Below are 21,653 nucleotides of genomic sequence, written 5' to 3'. Positions count from 1 at the left end.
GCAGTGTTGACGAATATTAGTTTCATTATATTATGCAAGTGTTAAGTTACAGTCCAAACTGCTACAAATATGTTGTTAATGATTTGTGTAAGTGAAAATACTATTCATTGGTTGTGAGAACAATGTTAGTGACTAAAATATTACAGAAATATTCACGTCTTCAGAAAGAATACACATATTAATGGATTGTTGGTAAAATTATATACATACAAACATCTTAAATAGGGCTGAGCCAATCAAATCCCCTTAACACCAAATCCTTAGTATTTGGAGGATTCAATATTCAAGGAAAAAGATTTAAGGAAAATTTTACAGGAAAGTAAATGAAACAAATTAATAAACACTAAAAATTTCTGCAGTTTACATCTTTTTTTTCTTCATAACTATCCTGTTAACATTCTGCAGGATTTTGTACTTTTAAACATGTAACTATATAAATAAAGTTACAATATGTATCGATTCTGGAAACTTTAATAAGGTTAGAATTTTCCAACACCATAATTCGTTTTAATTTATTGTGCATAATATTTTTGACCCTTCACACCTGGATTCGGATTCAAGAAAATTAGGATATACCCATTACTAATTACAAGAGAATGTTCTTGTCAAAAAGTCACAGCTATCTTACTACGTGAAGAATACAAAACATTTTATGTTGTACAAAATATAAGAATTATCGACAGTATTATTAGCGATTGTGGTAGCGGAAGAATACCTCATACCAAGAGCATAGGACATTCTTGGTAAACATAAAATACTTTGAATTTGTGAATGGGTGTTTTTGGTTGTGTTTCATTGAGCTTCTTGTACTAAGACCTTTGAAGATAAATATCATCATGGCTAAATTCAAGCCGTTGTTATTTTATAGTTGTGTGTTGGGGTAAAGTATTGACTTATCCTACGTGAGTACTCTTGATAATAGCTAATAACATAACCAATAGTAACACAACTGATGAGTGATGATTATTCACTAATGGTTATGGCCACACAGTACAGACGTACTGCATTGAAGTCAATTGAAAGCATGGGGTGTAATCATGTATGCTATGCAAACTGAGTCACAGGCAAAATCTGTTTCACACAAGAACCAACCATGACAGTAACTTATGTATATCATTGTTCTTAGAGAAAACATTTATTCGAAAACAAAACAGTACCATTTCTTTTATATGCAGCACATTTATAAAAGTCTTTGGCAACTTGAATAACTGCACACACACACGCACACAAAAATAATCCTTGGGTTTAAAAACTAAAACATGCATGATCACTTAACACTACGTAACCATGACTCGTTGACCACACACCTGGAACAATCGCTAGTTATCAATTAGATGATCATCCAGAAGAAAACAAACGCACGGCGGTAAAATCCTTTAACTTTCGCAGGGAGCACGGTTAGTGGCCGATAGTGCTGAGTGACATGCACAGTAAAATTTCTGGACTAAAATTAACGTATGTTTTGTGCAAGTTTCTTTAGCGTCGCGTGCCGGGCGCGTAGACGTGTCCTCGTCTGTCGCTGCGACACGGTCACTGCTCGTTGGGCTGGTTCGGCCGGTCGCCCCAGTTGAAGCCCCCGGGCCTGTCCTCCGGCAGCGGGGTGTAGTCGGGGTCGTGCGAGGGCCCATCGAACAGCGTCTTCCTGCGCACGATACACACGCCACCCTCAACACCACCTCTCTTAGTCAACGAGTTCACCAGACATGATGAGAGGGAGAGTCCACGGAATGAAATGAGAAGGTGGGAAAGCGCACCCGGAGAAAAACCACCGGGGGCTCACAGCAACATCTGCCACATCTCCCAACTTGCAAAGATTTCAATTCACCCCTACAACGATGATGATCTAATACTGCATAGCTGCACCTATGTCGCCATTGTGCTGGGAATTTTTTCATACAGATTCTCGATCGAGTGGTATCAAATATTAAGAGGTACAATATAGGAAACTGGTAAAAAAAAATAAAGTGAGACAAGCGGAAAACTATCGTCATGTCATTTCGACAGCTCGGCGTCACGCCTCTAACTTTCTGTCTTTCACTTAAACCACTGTCCTACATTCTAGAAACGTCACTAACACACTATCAAACACATAAGAAATATTATAATTATAAAAAGGATTATTTAAATAAAACATTGAAAATCACACTTACATAAATAGTACTCTAGCCTCAATAGTGATAAATGGCGAAAACGAAGTTAAAACGCTTTTCTAAATAAAAATAATTAAATATCAAGATTAATTACAAGAACACTCCTAACTATAAAATATAAATACAAAACTAGGTCACTGTTACCTTGAACTTACATAACCAGCTGATACTGGATGCCACGTTATAAAGTTCTGCTGAAAATAAACTTAGTGCAACACTTATTGGATTTGGACATTTTTTTTGCAGATAAGATTTAAAAACAGGAGGGTATTTTTCTCAATGTATCGACCACTGTTTACTGCTATTTTTTGAAACAAAACAGTTGTGATGTACAGGCCTAATGCGAAACGGACGGGAGAGACTCACAGTATCTGCGGGGTGCGGAGCAGCTTGAAGCCCCCGGTCTGGTTGGGGAACACATCCTCGATGAAGTAGTAGATGTGTCCCACGGCCATGCCCATCAGGTCCACCCAGATGGTGTTGCCCAGCAACACGGAGAAGCCGAGAAGCACCCAGGGCAAGTACGGCGCCTGCGGGCAGCAACCACTCCGCTCCGCTCGCCGTCTTCCAGCCAATCACATTCCGGTTCCCCAAACTGAACTGTTCTGCGTATTCGTCACGTTCTTTAAATTTGGTACACACACCTGTATGTCTTCACCACTACCTCATTCTCTTCAGGGTTGTTTAGTCCGACTTGGCTCGGGGATCAGGGCTCTTGGCTGCCGAGTCAAGGGTCCCAGCAGTGGCGGATTTACGAATTTTCAAGGTACAGGCTCTAAAGTTTTTGCCGCCCTTGCCTCTACAATTTTCATGTCCTAGATTATTTTTGCAATCCAACAATTTCGTTGAAATTGCACGTACAATAATAACTAATTTAAACGCAGAGGCCGATTACTGGTTGGGGGGCGGCAAACTAGCTGTTTTACTCTAGAATATGGAAGTTTGCTACACGGATTCACAGAACGTACAATAAGGGAGTCATCGGCAAAATTTGTTGCAAACTTCTATCTGTAAAACATCAGAAAACGGAAACCGTCATGCAGAAATCTTTTTGTTTTCTATGAGGTAGCAAAAAAAAAATTCGGTCCCCAAATTTGCCGCCCCAAAAATCTGCCGCCCTAGGCTCAAGCCTACTCAGCCTGCTTGTAAAGCCGCCATTGGGTCGCAGGTTCGACTCCTGGCTAGGTCAGGGGTCCTCACTTCGCCTGCTCACCGCGGACGGCAGTGGCAACTACCGCAGTAGCATCTTGTCTAGCACACGACAGTCACGCCCTGGTCATCTGCCCGTGGCGATGGCTGGGTAAAAAACCATCCATCGTCAGAGCCCATCAACGCAACATTGTCATCATCATCATCATCATCAAGTGTATTTATGTGTGAGGTATATGTTCCCAAGTTTATTCCCATTATAAATTATTACTTTATTATTTAATAAACAATTTTTATTATGATAAACATTCAGAATATTTGATTTTCATTTTTAATTAAATTTTCCCATAAATTTACAAAATAAAATAATTAATTTTAAACATATGTTTGTATTAGTTTTAAATACTGATTATTTATGTAAATTTAAATTTGATATAATTTATACTATACCATTCGTATTTATAATATCACTCCAGTCCTTTTATAATTTTATTTCTATTAATTTATTTGCATGCAAGATTAAAGATAGTTTTTTTTGGGAAGGGGCGGTGGAACAATGATCCACAGCCTGAGCCTTCCCTACATAATTACTAATTACTGCTCACTTGCTACATATTTAATTCTTTGTAATATAAAAAAACAGTTTGTTATGCAGATTTTTGTTGATAGGAAGTTCCTTATATTGATGTTTAACTGTCACAAGACAATACGTTGGAAACACTCACGTGAAAGTTGAGCAATCCAAAAAAGTTCATCCTGAGAAATGGATTTCTTCTAGACCACACGTAAACAAGCATGATGGTGAATGCTTGTCCCAAAAACAATAAATTTACAAAGAAGGCAAATATCTGCTTTCCTGTTAAGGTAGAACATTTCAGTTTGCAGAGTCAAAAATCATAACAAAAAAAGTGGTTGTTAAGAATATTAAAAAAAAATTTGATTATTAATATTTTAAAGCAAATTAACTGGTGTCATCTAAAAACAGCCTAAGAATGTGGTGTCAATGTGAATAATCTAGCCTTCATGTTAACGATTTGTAAATTAACAGTGCACTGCAAATGAAGTTCTCGAACTACAGAAACCAACATCTGAATTTTTTTATAGAACAAACTAAACCATTATAACAGTTTACTACTAAGCATATGACATATGATATTCTTTGCTTACTTGGTAGGTTGTACAATATTACATATTTATTTCTGACATATGCAAAACACTTCGTTGTTCATTTTGCCAGCAACTTGTTTCAGCAACTACTCAAGTTCCTTCTTCACAAAATGTTAGAATGTTGCACTTGCGACAAGGAAGGGTCAGTCTTTCAGTGGTTTGATTGAAATAATTTAAAATGCAGGAAGGCTTTAATGAAAGGTTAGCTTGGAAATAAATTCTCCTTACACAAATAGCACATATGCAAGACTTACATTGTAAAAAATGGAAGTAAAAAGAGTTAGCAACTGATTATTATTATTTTCACTTGCAGGACATTTTATTTTTATTAGATAACACAGAGTAAATATCTACTAACAAAATTTGTGACTAAACATAAAATGCAAGAGAGCTATAATGATAATTTTAAAGAAACGCCTCTTAAGTAAAAGCAATGACAATAAAATAACCGAAATGGATAGTACGACCGAGCCTTGTAGTTGCATTGTAATCAGTATAACCTCAAATACCTTATGAGTAGAGACCGGAAAAATTCGCGAATTCATTTCGCGATAGGCTAAAATATAATTAGTTATACCTCAGTACTGCCTCTGCTATTGGCTCACAACTCACCTGGAGGACTTTGGGCCAGTGAGAAACACCCAACCAAAGCTTTATACGAATCACAGGCTGCTACGTTGGGACGTCTCACAAGACTGCAGCCAATGGGTGCCATTTGACCGAGCGTACGTAGAACTATGGAGCTCATCCTGGAGGTCATTGAACCCGCGAAATTTTCCGGTCCCTAGTTATGAGATGAATGCGGAAGGTACCTTGCAAGTGTCAGATGCAACAGCAAAAATTTACTGAGGCATGACTTCTGCAGGATTTGCACCCAACTCCTTGTGAACGAAATACTGTACAATGTTTCAGAGACCTCCGACAGTGTCACAACCGCCCCCTTAACCAACCACTGGCCAAGCGCTGATCAATTTAAGCTTGTGGTGCCAGGTGAGCTGGCGAGAGAATCTACAGTTAATCTATCCACTCCACTTTCACTTCCTGTTGACAAAACTACCGGATCCGTTAACTGTCCTGCTGTTTGCACCGAGTAGATCGCTTCTGTTTACCTCCAGTTACTCAATCGTCTACTCTACCAGATGTGGTACCGTGATCACTGCTATGTACGGCAGCCACCATTTCCACCGCATGTCCCAAATCACACGTATCCAGGAGTTAGGGTTTTCAGATTTGAGTATTCGTAATTTCCCCAAAGCAAACAAAAAAAAAAATTCCCCAAAATGATACCATTTCAGCAACTTTCCCCCAAATATCTTAAACCTACTTTAACAACTCCTTTAAACTATTATTTATCATCAGTACAAGCAGCTTGAAGAGGTGGAATTATACGTTCATGACCGTAAAATTATAGTACATGAACTATAATTTAAAATTTGCTTTATGATTTTTTCATTTTTTCATTGGTCTATTGATTTACTGCAACATAGCAAAGTTTTTTTATTTTTCTGGTCAGGCTATAGATATGTGTACTTTATACAATACATAAAAAGACACCATCAGATGGTGCAGTTACTTTGGAGAAAGATAAGAGAACTATTATGTAGCTTAGTGAGTGACAAAAAGAACAATTATGGCAGTATAATTTTTAAAAAAATTTTAATTTCTTAAGTATATCCCAAAACTATATATAAATTTTCTCCGTCCTAAAAATGAAATAGAAGTGAGAGAGAGAGACATCTATTGAATGTCTTATAAAACTAAGTATGTGATGTTTGAACTAATTTATCAGAGACAGGATTACATAGTAGCAAGGCTAGGCAGATAAAATACTTCTACAATTTTCCCAGTATCGAAATTTTCTTAAAACAAATACTTCTCTAAGATTCTCAATACCCAAAACACAAATTTTCTCCAAAATTGCGGAATCCCCTCACCTTCCAATCTAGGAATCCCTTCCGGGAATACCTGCAGGCCGCTACAAGAGCGGTTACGCAAGCAATCAAACAGCTTGTGAGGCATCAGCGGCCCAAAGTATCGTATTCAACAGCGAAAATATTACATATGCTAATTTGTTAAGTTGACTCAGTCTTCCGAGCCCTTGATCAATAACCAATAAGGTGTAACTTCGTTTAGATCATAACATAGAATTACTAAAATAATAATAAAAAACTATATGGTCACAAAAAAAAAACTTAGCGAGTGCCACATATTTTTAGCCACCAGGCACACAACATCCGTTTCCAAGGGTTTTGTAAGAAAATAAAAGATTTTAGAATTTAAAAAACACATTTAAATTGGCCACCATCTAAAGAATGAAGTAATAAAGATAGTAATACAAATACATGTTAATCCTTACTGCCACTAGAAATGCATGCACACCAAATGCAGCCTAGTATTCACAACATGCACATGCAAATTTCAGTGGCTTCTTGCAGGGAAATTTGAAGTTTTATTATTGACACAATAGACATGACACACTTTACAACTTAAAACATAGGAAATAAACTCATATGAGGTATTTCACATTGTAGCTTTTTTTAAGCAATATGCAAAAATGTCATTTTTCTATGGTTTTTAGTTTAACATCTATTTGCTTTGCATGAACATTCTTAAACAGTTCTAAATGTTGCCCTTTATTGCACTTTTAATGCCAGATTCTACACTACACATAATATATATTAAAATTAGCTGTTCTAGTTCAAACTAACATTTGAAGTAATACTGTGCATAGAATTGACACGCATGATTTCTGTTCAAAAAAAATAGAAGACAAGTCAATTTTGAGAAGTTTTAAGTAGTATTTTTTGTAGGTAGATATTACTGTATTGGTCCGAAAATAGGCCGACCTCGAAAATAGGCCGACCCCTACGTTATTGGGGTTAAGCGTGTTTACTAAATTTCTAAGTTGGAAAAATTACTAATTCCACGTAAGTACGGCATAATTTTAGGTCAATGAATTGTATATCTGATAACATTTTTATGCCATAAGTGATTCTCCTTGAAATGTATGTGTTTAATTATACCATTTTGGCTAGTGCCCCATTATAGGCCGACTCTAGATTTCAAGGTTGACCGAACTGGCAAAAAAGGTCGGCCTATCTACGGACCAATACGGTATCATTAACATGTTTAAGATTGACATAATTTACGATAATTTAAATAAAAGGATACAATCATAAGCAAACCACCAAACAGGAACATCATGACGAAATCAGCTGTTCGACCTCTGAAAGATCCTTCTTCGAGCATGCGGCAGTATCGATACGTGAATATCATGTTGAAGAGAAAGTTGAATCCCACAGTCCCAAAAAATAAAAATGTCGTTACAAGACGCCATAGCTGTAACAATTCACCACAAACATCAGTCCACAAACATACTGAACCAGGCAAGTATCGTAGAGAACACGAGCAAAACTATTTTAATCTAAGAATAAGTATGGATGCCAAGTAGTGAGTTTAAATACTTTCTCATGGTGTTCAACATTCACATTCTCCATCAACACAGTGTTCCAATGAGGTTATCTGTCTCGCAGGGCCCCACTCGAGTTTTGACATTATTCAATGCTTGGTTTTACCCTGACAGGATGGACATTTAAAGTCTAGATAGAATTCATAGGAAAACCTACAAAAAATGCAATACGCATAGATAGAGTTTTCAGTTATGACCAGACTTACATTTATTCGTTAGCTTTTTATTTTAATTGTGAAATTCAAATAGTTGTACATTAGTTTATTGCATTCTTAAATTTTTGTTTACGAATTAGTGAATTTACACCATTTTGAGACATATGAATTCACCACAGTACACTGCTAGAGTGACATATCCAGGATTTTGGTTTGGGAGGGGCTTGACCCAGCTGAGGCTAGGCTTTATCGAGGCAAACACTAAAACAATAGTGGACCCAGATGCTTTTGGAGGGGGCTTGAGCCCCTTAGCCCTCCCCCTGGATCCGCTACTGCACTGCTATGTTATGCATTAAACTCCAGCGAAGTTTTTCAACATTTTATGGCAGCTTTATATGGTTGAATATTTAATCTAAAAGTTTCTCATTTAAAACATAGTACTACTTCATATTTACATACCACATCTGGACATCCGCGATTGTCATTCAAGTCCCGTGTGAGTGAATGCACAGCACTATTTGCTATTTAACTGGCACCAACTATGATATGGAATTCAATATATATTCTATATATTTCTACATGTTTTTATTTAGCTTATTTTGCTAACTAATTCAAATTTTTTCATAAATATTCAGGTATAGGCAAAATGTTTTATAGATTTAAATTAGGCCTAAGCTTTATCATCAATTACCAGTCTTTTAAAGATAAGAATGGTTGATAAGCCAAGCAGACAATTGGTGAGCAAATTTTCATTTGGTTTGTGAATGAACAATTTATTTTTATCAAAATGTCAGAGGACTAAGAACCAAATCAACAGTCTTTTCTGACAACCTTCTTACTTCTGATTATAATATTATTTGTTTAACTGAAACCTGGTTCCACGAAACGAGTATAAATTCGCATTATTTCTCAGACAAATATCTTATATTTAGAAAGGATAGAGATTCTCTACTGACATTGAAAAAACGTGGTGGTGGTGTTCTAATAGCGGTAAATAAACTTAAATTTGCTTCAGTTGAGCTAATTAATACACTTGATTATCCTGGTGTGGAAGCCGTATGGATTAAAATTAAAAGTAATTCATCTATACAAGTTATTATTGGTACTATCTACTTACCGCCTAACACATCGTTAACAACGTATTTATCGTATTTTGAATATCTTGAAGACAAACTTTCGTCCCTTCAAGATAAAATACTGATCCTTGGTGACTTCAACGTTCCTGGTATTGACTGGTCCAATTATAACTTACAAGTTAACACTAATCGTAAGGCACAGAGTCTTCTCAATTTCGCTTCTAGCCTCTGCCTTATCCAATACAACAACACTCAGCCTCCCCCTAATCTTTTAGATTTAATTTTTTATAACTCATCAATCTGTGAAATGTCTCAAGCAACTGATCCACTCGTAAAAGAAGACTTCTATCATCCAGCATTATTAATAAAATTAATTTTAGACTCTTTACCATATAAGTCTAATTCTTCGACTAATTTCAAAAATTATAAAAATGGGGATTATCTTGGTCTCTTTAGTTCCATAAAAAATTTTGATTGGTCTTTATTCTTTAAATCTACAGATGTTAATTTTTTAGTGGATCAACTCTCTAACTGCATATGTAACAGTATGAATGAACTTATTCCTGTTATTTCTAAAAAATCTACTAAATACCCTTGCTGGTTCTCTAGTGAATTAATATTTAATCTAAAAGCTAAAAAACACTTCCATAAATTACAGAAATGAAACATGATCTACTATTCCAATTTTCATTCTACAGGAAGCAAGTTAAATATCCAATCAAATGTGACAAAATCAATTGGACTCGACATATTAATAACAAAGTAAGGTCTTACCCTAAAAAGTTCTGGCGCTATGTAAAAATAATGAGAAGTGGTTACCGTGAAGAGTATTCTCTCAAGGTTAATGATGTTGTGTCTTCTGACCCTGTTTTGCTTTCTAATACCTTTGCTGAATATTTTTCTAATGTATATTCTTCATCTACTAATCACAATCATAATGTTTATGTATCAACATCAAACCATGATACCATTTTGGTCCCCGTTATTTCTGAAAGTATTGTGCTTTGGGGTATTAAATCCCTAAAATATTCTATGTCATGCGGTCCTGATGGAATACTTAACTTTGTTCTTAAAGGCTGTTCATACATATTAACACCACTTCTTTTAACGTAAGTTTGAAAAGTCAAACGTTTCCCACCAAATGGAAAATAGCAAGGGTAATTCCCATTCTCAAAAGCAGTTCTAAATTAAAGGTATCTAACTACCATCCTATTTCCATCCTTAATGGTTTGTCTAAAATATTTAAAAAAATTATCTTTAAATTCTTAAATTTCCCAATTAAAAACCGACTGTCTCCTTCACAACATGGTTTTAGAACTGGTATGACCACAGCAACCAACCTTGTGTCCTTTCTAAATCCTATTTATTATGAGGTAACGAATAGGGGTCAGGTAGATGCCTGCTACTTTGACCTTGCGAAAGCATTCGACACTGTTAACCATGATATTTTACTCAGTAAACTTACTAAATTTGGTTTATGTGGCAATTTTGTAACCTGGTTTTCCGACTACCTTCATAATAGATGCTTTTTTGTTTCCATCAACAACAGTTATTCTTCATATTTTAAAGTTCCATCTGGGGTCCCGCAGGGTGGCACTCTCTCTCCATTACTTTTCAATATTTTCATTGATGATATTACATTTGTACCTAAACATTCGAGTGGTGTATTGTTTGCCGATGATTTTAAAATTTCCAGAAGTATTAACTCTATCAATGACTGCTTGTAATTTGAAATTGATATACATAAAATTAATAAATGGTGCTTATTAAATTTAGTAACTCTTAACACAAGTAAAACAAAAATTATCTCCTTCACAAGGAAATATCATCCTGTAAAATATGATTATGTTCTTAATAATAAAATAATCCCAATCACTCCTTCTATAAAAGATTTAGGTATACTACTTGACTCAAAATTATATTTTCAATTGCATGTAAATTACTTAGTTACTAGTTCAAATAGAACATTAGCATTAATCAAATATATTACGTTCTATGCTACAAACAGTGACTCTCTTCTTTGCCTTTATTTATCACTTGTTAGATCTAAGTTAGAATATTGTTCAGTTATTTGGAATTCAATTAATCCTTCCGATAGCAATAAATTAGAATCCATTCAGAATAAATTTGATAAAATAATTAAACTTAAAAATTCTCTCAGCTTACTATAGATTCTTGTTCTGAACGCTGTATCTATATGAATTATGTATTTATTAAAAACTGTTACTGTTAAAAATTAAATTTAAGTCCATTCTTGATAATACTGGCATTAGAATTCCCCAATTTAACAGCCGTTTAACATCTACCTTATATACATACCATAAAAAGAATGATATAATTTTTTGACTCATTTCTAATTTCAATAAAATTGATCATCTTAATCTGTGAAAGTGTAACTAGGTACTTATATAATTTTTTTTTTTTAATTAATTTTTACATAAGCCTGCAATTAGTAATTTCATTATACTGTAATGTCTATGTTTTGTAAGATTTATTTTTAAGCATTTTATATTTTGATGTTTATTTTTAATAGTTATACTTATTTTAACTTTACTTGTTTGTTTGTATTGTTTTATGTTGTCCTTGTATATATGTGTTGTGCCCACCGCTAAAGCCCTCGGCTGTTGGCGGGCATGTTACAATATTAAATAAATAAATAAAAATAAATAAATAACAGTGCAATTTTTTGTTACTTTTGAGAAGTCGTTACAATAAAAATTGTTGTGATATTTCACAATTATTTTAATGTTTTACTGAATTCATGGGGCATTATATATGTTATTCAACCAACATTAAATCATGCATGTTTTTGGTGTTTTTCCTTGTGATCCTATTTTTTTTAAAATTGTACACCTTGTGCACACTGCTGTAGTTTGCTGTACTTCTTCCTTGCAGGCAAGGTTACTGTACAACTACCAACATCATTTCATGAGAGATAAAGGTTAGTTAAGTCCTGTCAGCTAAATTTAAAATACCTACAATAAAAGAATGATTAAATTATTTAAAGTCTAGGAAAAATGAGTTTTCAACTCTCGATTAAATTTAAAAAATGGCTAGTTATGAAGGTCTATGCAACCAAGAAAAATGGGAAAATATTTATAGACAATTCTTATAATTGCTATAATTACACAGACATGTATAACTTCAGCAGTGAAAGGTACTTAAAAATGTAATATTAAGGGAAAGTACAGTATATTAACAAACTTGCACATTTAGCTCTCCAGTGAGCAAGCGATTGTGGCAACCACACGACAAATAGGCCTATTTGTTTAATTACTTTTTCGTTTGCTATCATCGTATTACTGTAGTTTAGTGTATGAGGTGGTGGGGGAAGAGGTACATCTGCGGAGGGATCTGATAAGGAAAGAGGAGAAGTGATTTCTCTGAATGTCGGAAAGACGGTTAGATTCCCAAGGAAGATGAAGGTAATGAGGTATATAGCAGGAAAGGGCAGGAGATAAATGAGGCAGAAGGGTATAAGTACCTGGAGGTGACTCTGCAAATTAACCTGGGATCCTGGGATGGGCCAAACAGGCTCAGGGGGTGGTAAGTAAGGGTAGAAGGGCGCTGGGGCTGCTAGGCAGAGGACACACTCCACGCAGGTCAGGCCAGTGATGGAGTACGGGACCCCCGCTAGTGACTGAGGTAAGGGAGCTGGAGCAGCGAGGTGGGTGATGGGTACGTGGAGAAGGGAAGGGCAAGAGGGTGAAGTGCATAGTTCGTCAGAAGTAAGAGTTGGGCTGGGAAGCATTACAGGGGAGAGGACAGGTGGAAAGGTTGATGAGGATGTTAAAGTGATAACGGGGGTAGGGGGTAACAGACAGCTCGGAACTAGGGTGCCCAGAGGTGAGTATAGAGGGCAGAGAGATCACGGGTGGAAGCTCCATAAGGAATGGAAGGAGGCACACTTTCCTCGTGAGGACAGGTAGGGAGTGGAATGGGCTGGAGGAAGGAATGCTGGTGGTGTGATATGCAAGGGACATGAGGAGACAACAAACAAGGGAAGGGGTATAGTGAGAGAAAGGGGAGGACTTTGTCACCGGTTGAAAGCCCAATTGTGAGTGTAACAAATCAAATAAATAAATTAAACAAACCAATAGGGATATGACTTTTTTTATATTTTGTTTTTGTACATTTTTTATTGTTTCAAATAACTGTCACATATCAGAATAGAGCAGCAGTATGTTTTAGTGTCAATTAGAAATTTAAACCTATCATCGTTATGGTTTTAATTTGCGACAAAATTTGACCTCGGCATTCAATGTCAAGCAAACTGCATCACATTAGGAAGCCCTATTGTGAACCTTGCTTAAAATGAAACAGCAGCTATCAAAACTCATGCCTACTAGTGTGAACTTGCTTTGAACAAGAAATAAATATTAAAATGACAGTTACAAATAAACAAATTTTTTTTTTGTATTTTATAGTTCATTTCATAAACTAAAAAATAACAATTAAAGCTACAAATTTTTTATAAAAGTTAAAGCATACCTGGTACTGCTTAGCAATTAAAATAGGATTGAAATAAAGCTGAAATGGTGATACAAGGTCCAGTTGCTGCAAACAGAAAACAAATGTCTTCAAATCGTATTCAATTAAATGGTGAAAAATACGTATTAAATATACAAAATATACACGCAGAACATTAAACACGAATAAGGAAACCATTGCAGCAGAGTATACATTACTTACAACGGCAAGAGTTGTAATTACACATGCCGTAGTGTATGCTCTGGTAACTACTGGCATCTGCATGTACTCTTGGCGGAATGTTTGATACGCCATTGCGTCTGTTTGATTCTCTTGATGTCATAAAATCATATTCACAGCAGTCCTATAACCCAAATCATATTACAGTGCATACGCAAACACACGACACAATTCGTCCAGCTCTATCAGCTGTTTCATCATGTCCACGATTCTACAACTTTTGACAGTTTGACAACCTAACCACATACACACAAATACAAAAAGACAGCAAATCATGCACAAATCTTTAGATGACGTGTACCTGGATTACTAAATCATATATATTGCGACATAATCTTATAGATTCAAATAAATTGTTCAGAAATTACAAAGATGAATTCATTAGAAGAGTATTCTTCAATGAACATTTTACAATTCAATCTGAGGCCCCGTTGAGAAAGAAAGTATTTCTGCTGTAATGTTTACTAAACGGAGTCAAGCATTGAAGAACGAAATAGATACCTATTACGTTTTTTTTTATAATATTAAAAATTTTGTTTTATATATTTTTTTTTCTAGAAATGTAAATATTGAATTGAAAAAAAAAAAAATTTAAGGCATAAAACTATAAACAAATATTTTCTACAACATTCCGCATAATTTATTGTGAGCTTTGTAACACCAAGATTCATTTGTTTTATTCGTGTAGCCGGCACACTTAAATGTAGCAAATTTGCTGATTAAGTTATCTTGGTACTTGGAAATTATCTCTGTAGATGTTTGCCTGAACCGCTGTACAACTGCAATTTCAACAAACACTAGTAAATTGGAAAATGTTCATACTGATTTTAAACATTTTTATGTTAAGCTTATTCCAGTTAGCTACTGGGGATGGTAAGACATTTCTGCAGCATAAAGTTTCTAACACAGGTTTCTGTTGGGACACATGCTCTGGTATATTAAATTGTTTTGTATACTTGGTTACGAGATATGGAACTTTTACGAAAGATCTGTTCTTTTGTATTTATGGTAATAAGTTTTGACTTTTCTTCCATTAAATGGTAAGGTCACCTCTAAAATGTCCATAGTTGCTCACTACACAAGGAAAATACTGCTGGCCAGTTCGTAGCCTCGGGCCGAATGACAATAATGCGCACCATGCATATTCAAGAGTTACGACGCTTACACTACAACAGTGCTGAGGTACAGTAGCTTTTGTCCTTAGGTCCTCACTGTGACTCGTAGACATTTGATTAGCCACTTCGTCACCTTTTGCAACCGTGACACTTGTCTTAAGCTGGAATCCCTGCTCTGGCGAGTAACGCTACTCGCTTTTCGATCCTAACCAGTTTCAACCCTCCACTTTTCGCTGCTGTTCCCGATGCCCCACTTCTCTTCGTCCATCAGGTACTACTTCTGCTTACCATCGCTTACAAGTTACTTGTACAAGGTGTTCGAAAAAATGGCTGGGGGCATGAATGTAATCGGTGGCATGAAATACCAAAATAAGCATTTTTTTGTTAAGGAACAAATGTTCAGAAACTCAACCCTACAAATTTACACAAGCGAATATTAGCATGTAAATTGGAATTTTGTGCACATCTAGGCACCATCTAGTAGCTAAAAGTGTGGATAGTGGCAGCGCTGTGACGTATCATGTTTCCGTGGGAAGCAAACGACGAGCGGGCCATACGCACTAACAACAAGTATTCTACTGAACGGCTCAGTGGATGGCTGGTTGTGACACGTATATATGTTTGGCTTTGGGCGGTTAGCACAATGCACAGTCCACTTCTTTCAACACGTACTCCCAGAGGTGTTAGATGTGCGGCTAGCTGTGAAAAACATGTGGTTTCTTCGTGACAGTGTCCCAGCTCCCAGCTCACTTCACACAAGCTGTGCGACAGTGTCCTGACAGCACATGTTGTGTACGATGGTGGGGGCGTGGTGGCCCCCTTGATCATCGTGCCTAACACCTCTGGACTTTATTTTATGAGGTCGCATTAAAAGCCACATCTATGTAACACCGGTTGAGACGGTTGTGGAACTACAGGGCATAATGGTGGCTTGCAAACATCTGAATGATGCACCACAAATATTCACAACAGTGCGTGAAAACATGCTTCGCCTTTATAATGCCTATGTTGAGGCTAGAGCGTGGCACTTTGAACATCTGTTGTGGAGGTAAGACATGTTTTCTCCGAGCAACTTGCGAGTCACAGCACCCGGATGTCACTGTGCAACGTTTGCATGTTCTCTTAGCCACCAGAGTTACGCCTAGAAATTCAAATTTGCTCACTGTAACTTTACAGGGTTACATTTCTGAACATGTATATATTTTTTTGTTTAAGAAAAACTGCCTTTTTTTTGTCATTTTCTGTTACCGATTAGATTTATGCCCAGCGATTTCCGACCATCCTGTGTACACTAGCTGGCCGCTCTGGCGTCACGGCTCGACAAAGTTGCTGCACAATAGCTGCCTCAGGCACTGGGTCGCTACGCTGACACAGTGACACAGCTACCGGGTGTTGTGGAGTTTCCTGCACTTAGGTGCAGACGTGTAGAGAACTGATCTACTGCTGAGAGGCAGTAGTGGGCGTACGCCCCTCCACAATTGTGAAGGGGCAAGAGCCTCAGTTGCGATGCCTCCTGGCGTCATCACGAGCCCCGGGTTGTGTTGCAGGTTTTGAGTCGACCCTGGGCGATGTGAAACCAGATGTGAGCGACGAAGACCAGGCCGCTGCAGCGTTGGGGGTCATTCAGCGCCTCGTCCCGGGCAGGGCCTCGGAGTTCCGGGTGTCTGTGGACTCCTCCCTGGGGCCGCGTGGCAAAGACACCTTCGTGGTGAGCGTTCCGCCGTGATTAAATCCATATGCATGCTCCAGTACAGTACTCCTTGTTGAAGATGATCGTAGCACAGTTCAGGCTTTACAAATCTACTTATCATTGTATTGGTCATCCATCATTAAAGAAAGTAAAAGTGTTTGTGAATTATGTGCATTGTAAAATAAACAATAATTAAAAATTATTAATTACATAAGTTATTTAATATTAGAATAACTCAGACACCATTTTCTTTTCTCTATGACTTCATACAATAACTGGACAACCTTTCCTATACCTATCATGATTGCATTGAAGTGTAAAATATGACAGAATATGCAGAGTTATAAAGAAAGGTCCAGAATCAGTACACCTGTCCCTCACTTAGCACGTCTTCAGATTGCACGGATTCATTTATCGCGATGTGAATTTTACTGCCCCAGTCTTGAATAGCACGTCTGTAAATTTCAGTTAGCACGAAATCTCGGAAGGCAAAAAAAAAGTGGAGCACGACGCCACAAAGTCTGTTTCAACTTCTGTAAACAACAGATGTGCCGTGGCATACAGTTAGCCAAACAAGGGGGGAAGAGATGCGTGCACAGGTCTGTCTACGCTGTAGGCTGTTGTACAAACATCAGCTATGGCAAGTTGAATTGCGGCTTTGGAGTGTAAAGGACCAAATGTTTTTACATCCGCGTGTATGCCGCCGTGCCGTACCGTTGTCGCCTGGCCACAAACCGGGCCGTGAACTCAGTCTAGCTAGTGGCAGGGAATTCACTCAAACAAAAGCAACGTCTGCCCATAACAGTACGTGCTTGATCACTCATAATGCATCGTGTTCAAGTATTTGAGACAAAACTAGAAGTATTACGGCACGCAGATTGTCTTGAAGGCCACATTTATGTTGGTCGCACTTTAGTTTTAATCAAGTCAACTGTGCGCACAATCATACGAAATAAGGACTCTTACTAAAAGTTTGTATAAGTCTGATGTTGTTGGTTGTATTAGCGGGAATATATTTGACATTAGATACCGGAACAGAAATGAACAGACGATTCACGTGGAAAAGGTTGTTAAATTAACGTTGCAATGAAAAAAATAATCATTGGTCTGACAGGATTGGTGTGAACCAGGTGGTGATACGCGAATAAGCACTTTAATTTTTGAAAAATTTAAATGTAATTACCCGGACAGTAATATCGGTTTCACTGTCAGTAAAGGATGGTTTGGAAAGGTACGCGACGTGAGTTGAAGGTCACGCCCGGGCGGGCAAGTCAGCCAGCCAACTGACGATAAGGTACATCATAACCACATATCTCCCGTAAAGCGGTGTCATATTTTTCATACAGTTATGGTAGGAAATCCCTACCTAACAAGAATTCCCCAAAAGGCAGGACAACTGCAATACACGGGAGTCTAAGAGGTTGCATAACCCCTAGATCCCCGGAAACCCGAAACTCTCAGTCGACCGAGCCCCTAGCAACAAGGGAGTGAGCTCTGATTGGCTCAAGATGATGTCACTTCAAGTCTGTGCTGATTGGCGTTTGATGATATCATGCTGGGTTCACCTGGTATAAATATGGGTTTGTTAGCAAGCAGCAGGCAGAAGCTGCCTGGCTGCCAGCCAGAGGCTTCGGCTTATCACACCGCTCCGAAGAAGACAACAGTTCGTCACGCTGCCGCCATCGCCCACGACGCCCGGATCTTCGCTACACCACGCCGCTACCGACTTAGAAGAATCAGCACTCGGGGCAGAAGGTAATCGCTGCTCCGCCACAAGAGATAGTCACTCTGCATCGAGAGGCAAAAACTGGACTCTGCCTGCGGCGGACGCGCCGCCAACTCCAGAGTCTATCACCTCCATCCGCAGCCGAGGTGGGACTTAGGCGAATTTCAACAAGCAGTAAGTGGAACTTTAACTTTTCACCCTGGACCGGGACTTAGCCGCAGACGACATAATAAGAAGAAACGGACTTAACATCAGACGCCACGACTCGCCACCAATACTCGCCAGGAGCGAGTAGAAACTCGCTCGGCGAGTAATTTTTTGAAAAGCTGCTAATCAAATTTGATGTCCTCAGGGGTGGGCGAATACCCCCTGAAGGAAAATAGTGAAGAAAGCAGACTTTTGATTAGGGACACTCGCTCAGCGAGTGGGGAAGGAGCGAGTCGGCGCAACGAGAGAGGGAGTCGACATCTACATCGTCCGCATACGGCGAAGAGGGGTTTATAGGTAGCGTTGGCGAACTTACCCGGAATTGACTTTGTAAATAGAGTAAGGAATTGATAGAGACAGGACTGAGACGCCGGATAACCGGAAATATAAAGACAACAAGTTGGCCGCACCTCAATAGTGTGTAGACGAAAGCGCCACTAGGGATCTGACTTAAATGTTAAATATAATAAAAATGGAGGGCGGACCCAAACTCACAGCGCTGGTGTAAGTTTAAGTCGAGTGTATATTTTGAATTGTGTGTCAGATACAGATTGTGTATAATTGAGTAAAATTAACTCTAGTTTGGAATTTTGGTAGTAACAGGAAATTAATTCAAAGAAAATAGAATACCAAATTTATATTGTTTGTTGCCATAGATAACATAATCGGTAAATGTCAGGATTATTATTAGTTGTTATTACGAGATTATTGCATCAAATTAAAAGTGTGTAATTTGTGTTCACAGAGATCGTCAGCCATTTGCAGTAAACCTGTTTCAGTTATTGAAGCAAACGGCGACGTATCACTACCAAGTTTGCATGTTTGTCATGTGCTATATCATAACCAATAAAAGCGTCTTGTACACAAAACTGTTTAAGTTTCTTTGCAAGATAAAAAACCCAACCTATCTCCCTTGGCAACTCTGTTCGAGTTGCTGCAGGAGATAACAATACAAAGTGCGATGGGAGGCATATAAAAGATAAATGGTGTGACATATTTATAGTTGAGTGTTATTCAATGCATTTATATTACGTAAAGTTTATTTTCCTACACAATTTTGGAACACATTAAATAAATTAGTCTTGCTATTTATGGAAACTAATGCTTCAAAATACGGGATTTCGAATAACACGAACATTTTTAGGAACAAATTAGTCGTGCTAAGTGAGGGATAGGTGTATTGAAAATTGTTAAATGCTGGATTTGACTAATCTTCACCAAAAGAGGATGAGTTTGGAGCATCAGTCCAATTTTATTACAGAAACTAAAACACATAGAAGAAAATCGTCCGTAGTACGTATGTCTGATTCGTTACTCCTAAAGGCCTCCTTGTTTGTCCGTGTGCCTGCTGTGCTTGGTGCGTTGAAGTGTTGCAGTTGGGTCGTGGAGCGGGGTGTGGATTGCTCCAGGTCCAGAAGGGTCGGTCGGACAGCGTCGTGAACATCGTGGGATCGAGCGGCATCGCAGCGGCCTGGGGCTTCCACCACTACCTCAAGTACTCCTGCTCGTGCCACGTCTCGTGGGAGGCCGACCAGCTGGACCTGCCGCCAGTGCTGCCACCCGTCAACATCACCGTCACGTCCTTGGACCGGTCGGTGCACTCGCTGCAGTCTCCCGTGTTTGATCCCCAGTGGGAATATGGGGCATTGCTGGTAGCAAGTGGTACACCTCTTTATTCCACCAGTGCGTTCAATATCCATGGATCTCCGTCTGAAGGTCGTATTATTGTGTATTCCTTACTCGAAAAATGGTTGTAGTTTAGTTTAGTATGCATTGTCAAAACTTAAAATTTGACGCACAATTTGCCTGTATCCTTCCTGAACTGATGTTTCTATCAATTCACTTGCTTAACACCTCAACCTTAGGGAACTTCTTACATTATTTTGTCTGTTAACTTTTATAGCCTCAGCTTTTCTTGAGCTCTGGTAAAGTTAGATTTTTTTCTGTATTCTAAACCCAAACAATGAAGGTAATTTAAGCAATTAGAAAGATAAATTTGTAAGGAAGCATACATGAAAGTTTTAAAATATTCAAGAACAAAATGTAAGTTCAATGTGGGAATGACAGTTTGAGAAATTTTCGAGCCTTCAATGTCAACATTATTCACAATATCATAGTTAAAGTAAATATTACAAAAATTGTATTGCCAAACACACCAATTCTAAAATATACATTTAAGTTACTATTTTTATTTACTTTGTGCATTGGTTTTTTTAAATTTAGATATTTTGTAAATGATATTTTTCATAGTCAGTCTTGGTTGTTAAGAGACATAATTTGATGTTTGTGTAAGCAAAATATATCTTGGTAATAACGTTTGTTTTTGTGTGTGGTTTGCTCACCTGCATTTGGGTTGTTGTTTGGAGAATACGGGTTGGGGAGGGGGGGGGGGGGGGTCACAAACACACTTAGTATCAGCAATGATGAAGCAATACTGTCTGTAGGGAAATAACACCCCAGTATTTTGACTTTATGTACACAAACTGTTATTGAACCAGTTCAGTTATTTTAGCATGTACTGCAACTGTGTGAAGGCCACATATTTGGGAATGATGACGTGCCTGAGGTTTCAGCATACTTTGTTTTAGCCATCTTCAAGCCTCTCATTCCATAAACCAAGCAGCAGTCAGTGACTGGCCACAAAAGCCCTATGGTTCAAACATCCAAATAGTGAATCATGCAATAAATCCAGTCCGTCAGTTATCACATAATTAGATGTTCACTTTTGTAACAGTTCAGATTATTGTTGTCATGGCTGAGTCAGGTGGTGAGTGGTAAGGCACTTGGTTATTGTCATGGCTGAGTTAGGTGGTAGGTGATAAGGCAGTTGGTTATTGCCATGGTTGAGTCAGGTGGTGAGTTATAAGGCAGTTGGTTATTGTCATGGCTGAGTCAGGTGGTGAGTGGTAAGACACTTGGTTATTGTCATGGCTGAGTCAGGTGGTGAGTGGTAAGGCAGTAGGTTATTGTCATGGCTGAGTCAGGGGAGAGTGGTAAGACACTTGGTTTTTGTAATGGCTGAGTCAGGTGGTGAGTGGT

The 21,653-nt window shown here is 37.9% G+C and overlaps 2 protein-coding genes across 3 annotated transcripts in view; one reads left to right on the top strand and one right to left on the bottom strand.

Annotated features, from left to right (window-relative positions):
• Positions 1-1,119: 1,119 nt before the first annotated feature.
• LOC134530108 (derlin-2) lies at positions 1,120-14,653 on the bottom strand. The gene is made up of 7 exons (XM_063364712.1): positions 14,178-14,653; positions 13,859-14,000; positions 13,658-13,723; positions 7,638-7,805; positions 4,025-4,147; positions 2,517-2,680; positions 1,120-1,642 (listed from the first exon to the last, which is right to left on the bottom strand). The coding sequence occupies exons 2-7, from the start codon at positions 13,949-13,951 to the stop codon at positions 1,531-1,533; spliced, it is 726 nt and encodes a 241-aa protein (XP_063220782.1). The 5' UTR covers positions 13,952-14,000; positions 14,178-14,653; the 3' UTR covers positions 1,120-1,530.
• Positions 14,539-21,653, top strand: part of LOC134530105 (alpha-N-acetylglucosaminidase) — a 45,439-nt gene continuing 38,324 nt past the window's right edge. Inside the window, exons 1-3 of one of the 2 annotated variants that reach the window (XM_063364702.1) lie at positions 14,539-14,749; positions 16,539-16,699; positions 20,024-20,205. In XM_063364702.1, coding sequence (XP_063220772.1) covers positions 14,689-14,749; positions 16,539-16,699; positions 20,024-20,205 — 404 coding nt within the window. In that variant the 5' untranslated portion in view covers positions 14,539-14,688. The remainder of the gene's footprint in view (positions 14,750-16,538; positions 16,700-20,023; positions 20,206-21,653) is intronic. The other variant, XM_063364703.1, reaches the window with a different exon arrangement.

Source organism: Bacillus rossius, chromosome 3 (assembly GCF_032445375.1).
Source record: "Bacillus rossius redtenbacheri isolate Brsri chromosome 3, Brsri_v3, whole genome shotgun sequence".
NCBI classification, from domain to species: Eukaryota; Metazoa; Arthropoda; class Insecta; order Phasmatodea; family Bacillidae; genus Bacillus; species Bacillus rossius.
Note: the sequence above shows the minus strand (reverse complement) of the source record. Positions and strands in the feature narration are given on the sequence as shown.